This window comes from Branchiostoma belcheri, unplaced genomic scaffold (genome assembly GCF_001625305.1).
Source record: "Branchiostoma belcheri isolate BF01 breed outbred unplaced genomic scaffold, Haploidv18h27 scaffold11, whole genome shotgun sequence".
Lineage (NCBI taxonomy): Eukaryota > Metazoa > Chordata > Leptocardii > Amphioxiformes > Branchiostomatidae > Branchiostoma > Branchiostoma belcheri.
Window position 1 is genome coordinate 4,560,672 of NW_017802491.1, and position 7,843 is coordinate 4,568,514.

General features: G+C 39.3%; 1 protein-coding gene across 1 annotated transcript; it reads left to right on the forward strand.

Annotated features, from left to right (window-relative positions):
- Window positions 1–1,771: 1,771 nt before the first annotated feature.
- On the forward strand, window positions 1,772–5,572 carry LOC109483278. Its single transcript, XM_019786275.1, has 5 exons — window positions 1,772–1,925; window positions 3,182–3,322; window positions 3,952–4,026; window positions 4,401–4,553; window positions 4,964–5,572. Exons 1-5 carry the CDS (start codon window positions 1,830–1,832, stop codon window positions 5,153–5,155), a joined length of 657 nt encoding a protein of 218 aa, XP_019641834.1. The 5' UTR covers window positions 1,772–1,829; the 3' UTR covers window positions 5,156–5,572.
- Window positions 5,573–7,843: the final 2,271 nt, after the last annotated feature.

The window sequence follows — 7,843 nt, forward strand, 5'->3', positions numbered from 1 at the left end:
TTTTGACTTTTGACACAGCTATGGTGTGTCCAAAGTACAACATGTATTTCCTGAACCTGTTTTCGTACAAGTGGTATTTCCTCCATATTTCCTGAAACTGTCCTTAAACCCGTTAAGATTTGATTATATGGATGAAACTCGAGCGCGGGAAAAAGTCTAAGTCAGTGTTCTTACCAGACTGTTTGAGCATAGCTTACCCCCCTACACTCCCTATGCTGTGATTTAGCCCCCCCCCCATCACTGTCTTTGGAATAGAGCAGGGGTATTTCTTTTGGGGGATAACCCTGCAGCCTGGGACCATTCAGAAATCTTTTTAAAAGTTTGACAGTAAAATTAAAGGAAGCTATAACAGAGGTAAAGCTTAACTTTGCAACGTTTGTCTCTCGAAAATAGGAAATATACCGTCTCAGAGGGCCATAAGTTACCAGACACCCTGCCGTGGCCATGTCGTCTTTGGGACTAATGCCAGGGAAACAAAAGTTGTCCTTCTGTACCTAACCCCTATGCTGTGAAGAGATTCTGGTGAGAACCCCTGTAAGTGTTTTTAAGACGGTTTAACAAATGACTGAACACACAGAGTATAGTCTTCCAAATATACATGCATTTTCGTTATTTCACATCTTCTTTGACGTTGGAGGGGACTTGATTGTGCAAGCAAATGGTCATTCGAGCCCTACTTCCATTCCTCTTCTATGCCATCCTTCAAGTACCCAAACAATATGGGCGCAAACTTTTCTTTTCAAAACGGACGAAAATTGATGCGCTAAGACCACATTGTTCATAGGTAAGCGTTGCCCAAGAACAAGAAATAGCCATGCTTTCAAGTACCACAGAAAGTTGAAAAGAATTTAAACACAAATGAAGAAGACTGTTATCACAATTGGACTGAAAAACTCTTATGGACATACTTGGGGGAAGATGGCCAGTATGATCGCCATAGAGCCACGACTCATGCATCTAATGTTACAAGAAACTAGGATAACGAGTGTGGTAGGTGTCAGAACTAGTCATACTTTCAAGTGAAATGAAAGTCAAACACAAGTGAATAATGGTGTATCACCTCTAGTGGACTTTGTACAGGCTTTGGGTGAAGATAGCCAGGGTAGCAGACAGAGACTTCAAAGCATGACCATTTCTTGACCTAAGAACAAGGTGGTCTAAGCACATCAATTTTTGTCCGTTTTGAAAAGAAAGCAGATAAAATTTCAACACAAGTTAAGAAGGGTGTGTATCACCTCTCGTGGACTTGAGACAGATGTAACAAGAACTAGGAAATAACGAGTGTGGTCGGCGTTAGAAACAGTCATACTTTCAAGTAACACACAAAGCAGAAAACACTTCAACACAAATGAAGAAGGGCCACGCCTCATCTAATGTTATAAGAACTAGGAAATGACACATGTCGCGACGTACCGTCTTCCTGGATCAGGAAATGTAGCCCAGGCTTTGGACAGACCACGTAATATGGGGCATTCCCTTCCGCCCTCCTACACTGGAATTCATACGTTTTCTACTAAACACTTTTAGAACTGATGATTCATTAAGATATCCTGGTTACCACCCTGGTTAGTTTACCGACCAAAATGGCAAACTTGACAGAAATAAGAGCTCGTGGTATTTGAAATCGTTGCGTCATCTCACGATCACAGGCACATCCTGTGAGATGACGCACATCCAGTGAGATATACGGAGAATTTAAGCGAAATAAAACTTTTCTCGCACTTCTGAGATGGTATAAAAGGGGGCGTTTTCCCTCGTACGGCCACCAGTCTTCCAGCACAGCGCTCTTACACCCTGATATACCCGCGCAAGTACAGAGAGACACCGCGATGGAGACTTTGCTACTAGCAGTGACCCTTCTCCTCGGCTGCCACTTGCCGCTACCGGTGACACCACTCCCCTTGCCCACCGAAAGAGCTGCGCCTGTAAGTAACTTCTAGCTCTCTAGTTCTGTTCTTTTTCTTTCCTTTTTATCAACCTTCGTCTAGAACGTTAATTTCCTTGGTTGGGTATGTATGCCATAATTTATCAAGCTATGGATGGATTGTCATTAAATTTGTTAGGTAGTTAGTCTTGTAGCCTGGTTAGGAAATTGATTTTAGCTGCCGAGCTTCTTTCATCGTCAGATAGGACGAAAGAGACTCAGCAGCTAAAATAGGATCTTGACCGATGGATGAAATGATTAAATTTTGGAACTCCTGTGCGGCAAACCTTTCGGTTTAGCGTCTAAGTTCTAATGGAAAAGTATGTACAAACGGATAGTTATAATTCTATAATCGATTTTGTGATCATAAGACATACGAATTTCAATGTATGGCGTTAGTCTCTACCAGACTATCTACTACGGTGGCCCGTAAGTACAGCCCTTCGTGTCTGCGCGAATACCTTCCACGTTTGCACGAATACCTTCCACGTCTGCACAAATAAAACTTCCTCGTCTGCGTGAATACCTTCCTCGTCTGCGCGAATACCTTCCTCGTCTACACAGAAAAAACTTCCTCGTCTGCGCTGAAAGAAAGCTACCTCGTCTGCACGGAAGAATATGTGTCACACCCTGCCTTGTTGAAGAATGGACGGTCCCCTATTATAGGTCAAGCATAAGGCTCACACCGCCAAAAAACAATTTGATTCCCGTCTTTTTCTGGGGTTTTGTTGTGTCTGTCCCGTAATAAAATCACTTTTATTCATTCATGAAAAATGCCCACTCCCCGACGTTGTCGTCCCATCTTTCCCTCTGTCTGCCTAGCCGGCCTCTTCTTCTTCTTCTCCCTTCAACTATTCTTTGCAGGATCACTTTGGACAGGCCGGCCTTTGCTTCTGTTCACACACGTACATGGCCGTACCATTTTAGCTTTTGGAAGTCGCATTTCCAAACCGGTGCCCGGTCGTGCTGTTTGCATGAACGAAAGAAAATCAACAATAATGTTCAGGAATATCCACTAATAGTAATCATGATTATCATTTTTTGTGTCTTGTGGTCTTTTATATATTTCATATAGTACTTTTCGTTCCCGAAAACTGCCCGGTCAGACCCCGGTTTGGAAATGTGACCTCAGCATTATATGATGTGTATATTATCGTTATCATGTGACCTGTGCTTAGCCCAGTTGGGCAAAATGAAATGTACAATGAATATCTCCATCCATCAAGTCATGATAAATTCCAACCTTGATTATTGCAGCCGACCACCCCTGATGTTGCTGCACACATGACCTGTACTCGGACCGTGAACCGGACGTCCGATTTTGAGGACCATGTGCAGATAGGCGTCCCGCTACTCAACCACTTACTGTGGGTGGTCAATAGCAGCCTACAAACCATGGTGGGTACAGGCATTTATTATTTCCAACATTTAATCACAAGACGTGGTGACGGCACACTCAAGTTTTTTTCAACTTATATTAATGCCACCACCAACACACGGGACAATACAATACTAATTTTCACCAGAGCGAAGTGAGAAAAGTCGTGTAAAATGCCTTTCCCAAGGGCACAAGATCTGCTATCTGTTCTGTTTTGCTGTGTGTACGTGTTCAATTCGGACTCGAGCTTTAGTTTTATACCTATTTCGTTTACGAAAGTGATTTTATGCTTACTTCCTAGGACCATTGCAAATAACCGATCGATTGATAGAGAACTAACACATCATCAACCAACAAGCAGCGGTCTTTGGCGGAAATACCAAGATTTATTGATACAAACGTGCAAAAAACGGCAACACGCCTCGCATAGGACAGAAACCGTCATTATGCAGCACGCTTAACTATCTCAAGATACAACACTGAAACTGGTAATCTTCTCAGGACAACTTTGTGAGAAACAAATCGTAGAAATTCTGAATCACTTACAACATCGAAGAATTTAACCTTAGAATCCAAACTCTGAGCTAAGACCACCAAGGGAGCGTTAGCGATTTTTCTTCTGACATTGCGCCTTTACTTTTCTTTCCAGCGAACCGAGCGTTTTCAAGACCCTAACTACGAAGTCGTGACGGAGACCGAGGATGTTGCCAGCCTCTGCTCGTGGGTAAGTTTATCGGCCTGTCACACATTCACGACGTCTCCCCGAATCTGTTCCAGACCACCAGCCGACCAGCTAACGTTCGGGAGCAGGCTGAACATATTTAGGCCACGCCCACTTTTCTATACGAATTGAAACGAATTTCAGTTAAATTTGGTTCAAATTTGAGACGCCTTTTTCTTGGGAAATGTTTTTTTAGCTGGATGTCACAGATAAGGGTTTTAATGCTGTTTTTTATTGAAAAAAGACTTAAGTGCCTTCGATGTATGTGTTTGCCAGTAGTAAGATATTGAAGTTGTCATTGTAACGTGTTGACGAAGATCCTCTCAGTAGTACGAGTAAAAAGATATAGTTCAAAATTGCCTCGTTTGTTCCCGCAGACTTTCCAGGACTTCTTGACAAAAGTGTACGAGCGCCTGCAAAACGTCTCCTTGAACCTTGCGGCCCTCGAGCAGCTTACCAACTTCAGTGTGCCGCAGGTAGAATTCATCCAGACGCTCACCGACAGTCTGAAAATTAACGTACAATCGTTGGTAGGTTGAACAGTTATTAACCCAATCAAAAATTACATGCAATCAACATTTTTAATCATACTAAAAGATCTTGCATCGTATTAAATTATATAATCAAAATACGAATTTCGGCGTTGAGTGATATGGAATACTACGATTTGAATGCAAAAAAATGCAATATATAAAGGATGCTTTTGTTATTAGAAAAAATACTGAAACCCATGATTTGCCCCACCCGACTGTATATCATACAATTATACAAACCCTTGTTGTCTTAGTAATTCTGATGTTTATTCTATACCTTTTTGTACTATGTTCAATAGTTGATGTCATACTTTGTACCATGCACAATTGTCTTGCAATAAAGTTCTTCGTATAAAAGTTATGTATGTACATAGTGTTCCTGTGTATAACAGTATATTTTCTTACAGGCACACAATGGGACAACGCTGGAAGCTACCACTGCTTCTCCAATCCAACAGCAGAGACTATCTACCTGGTCTACTTATGAGTTAGATCGCTCGACACTCCGGATGTTAACATGGTATCAGTCTTTGATAAACTCTACAAGAATAGTCTATACGCACCTGCAAATGTTAAACTCAGAGGCCGAAACTGAATAGAAAGCTTATCGTTAAGCGTTGTCACTAGAAGATTGTTTACATATCACGATTATAGTACTTTGATGAAATACTATTTATTATTACGATTATTGTACTTTGATGCAATACTATTTATCATAATATAATGATGCATCAATATCCATTGTCTACATATCTTGTTTATCATACATAGTTGTATGTATCATAGACAATATTGTATCTATAACATGGCCTTGTATGTACAAATACGTATAATATATACGATGAATAATAACTAGGCCGTTTTGAAATATTTATTGATACATTCAAATTATGAAGATTTCTATGTAAGATTTTTGGACATTTTTGATGAAGTAATTGACACTAGCTGGATGAGATATATGGTCATGTTTGTTTCTTTGTTATAATTTATACTCAATGACCTAAGTCGATCATTCTGACCACCGTACACCTACTAACCCCCTCACTTCATTGAATAAATACAGTTTTAACAGACACTGATTATCAGAGTTTTCTTATCAAAGACGAAACCATGGTAACCGGTCTGGGGGCCTATATGGGAGACGTATATGTACTGTGCCTGGATGATACCCACATATAGCGCACAGCAGAACGTCTTATTCACGTATTAAGGATGTCATCCCGTCTATAGTTTTGACAATATTGTGTCGGAAAACCTATCGCATGCAAAGGGCAAAATTCTGATGCAACGTCACCCAACCTTCAATGAAAATCATGAAAACTCTCGGTTTTCTGTAAAACAGAGCTGAAAATGCTTGCAATTGGGTAATTCATTTGTTATTATACTACGTAGATTAAACTAAACATTTTAACTATGGCCTCCGAGCTGATATCTTGTGAGGAATACTGTGAATTATCAAGGGTTTCAACTGACTCAAATGTCAGAAAAACGTGTTTTCTAGTAACATAGGTACGTAACACACGTGACTTATTTGCTTGTGCTAGAACCACCAAACTTTTCCTAAAATATATCTTGCAATAATCTAATATTAGCTGGTTGAAGTAATAATATTCATGTTGCCAGTGTAACGGGTTTCTGCTGAGCATTTTTGCAACTTTCAGCGTTTTAAGTTTTAAACAATCGGTTTTAAGGTTTGATATCAAATTCCAAACGGTTTCTAATGTCAATAACATATTATGTAATTTTATCTTCTACTATAAAATATAATTTATGCTATTTTTATGCTAAGATAGACTAAATAAAAAAAGTATTTTTAGACTATTTTGTAAAAAAAAAAACCACTCAAATCGCTCTCAGGCTCAACTTACAACAGTCTCCAAATAATAACTAAGAAGCATAAATTGAACCCAGTTACAAGTTTTATTATCCGTCAACAGTGTTAGTCATTCCATTCCATTTCTGTTTTTTTTAGATATACACGTACATTTTTGGAAATTGTTTATGGATCAAAGTTTATCAATCAGTATCTTAATTACTAGCCTCACCAAAATGCCCTGCTAATATTAGTAGATACAATCAATCAGTGGCACAAATCTTAAGAATCTGTGATATCTGAGCGATGTAACAGATAGTTACTAGTACATTAAATCTTAAGAGCGAATGTCTGTAAGGATCAAACAATGGTGGCAGGGGTCAAAAAATCGATTTGGCTCAAACTTTGCACAGTGATAGTACTTGGCCCACAACCCCTCAAAATAGCTTTCTTTCCGGTCAGCACCGATCGTTGCCATGGTAACGGGCCAAACAAGTTTCGGGGCCATTTTCCCTGATTTAGACATGTGAAAAACATGAAATTTGGCATAGTTTAAGGCACGATTACGAGCAAGTGCTTTGATATTATAGAAAAACAAAGTATGGGCATGAAAGACCAACTAATCCACTATTCTAGAATAGCTTTGAAATTTTCAAGAAGTTCGTTTAAAGGACCTGGGCAACCCTAACACAATACAGTGTTTGAGGCTTATGAAAAAGCGTTATTTCTTCCCAACTTCAAAGTGCTGTAAGTCCAAAGATGGTGATTTTTTTGCTTCAAATTTTAATCATAGATACATAAACATATGTGCTATAAAATGCATTGTTGCAAACTTTGGGCACTTCTTTGGTTGTCGCGTGGTTGTCCTTAGAAGTAGGTCAAATTTTCAATTTGAGGGAAAATATGATTTTTAGCCATGTTCAGGATACAATATCTACAAAAGAAAGAAAGCAATCTGAATAAAGTCTTTTGACCTAAAGTAACACTATGTCTTGTCTATTAAATGAATACTTGTGTCGTTGGTGTGCACTTGTCCCTCAAAGTAGGCCAAGTTTTGGACATTTACAGAAATTGACATATACGGCTATGTTTCAAACTCTAGAAATAACAAAGTAGAATGTCATTTGAATTCAATCTTTGCAGGGAAGTACATATATGCATTGTGTATCAAATGAATACTTGGGGAAGTTGGGGTCTTGTGTCGTTGGTGTGCACTTGTCCCTAAAAGTAGGTCATATTTTGGACATGTACAGAAATTGACATATATGGCTATGTTTGAAACTCTAGAAATAGCAAAGTAGGGTGTCATTTGACTTCAATCTTTGCAGGGAAGTACATATACGTATTGTGTATCAAATAAATGCTTGGTGGAGGTGGGGTCTTGTGTCGTTGGTGTGAACTTGTCCCAAAAGTAGGCCATATTTTGGACATGTACAGAAATTGACATATACGGCTATGTTTGAAGCTCTAGAAA

What these genes read in the sequence shown, in the direction of transcription:
- LOC109483278 (XM_019786275.1), top strand. Translation starts at nt 1,830, where the DNA reads ATGGAGACTTTGCTACTAGCAGTGACCCTTCTCCTCGGCTGCCACTTG. An exon ending in CCACCGAAAGAGCTGCGCCT is followed by an intron (nt 1,926 to 3,181) that starts GTAAGTAACTTC and finishes TGATTATTGCAG; the next exon opens with CCGACCACCCCTGATGTTGC. An exon ending in AAATTAACGTACAATCGTTG is followed by an intron (nt 4,554 to 4,963) that starts GTAGGTTGAACA and finishes ATTTTCTTACAG; the next exon opens with GCACACAATGGGACAACGCT.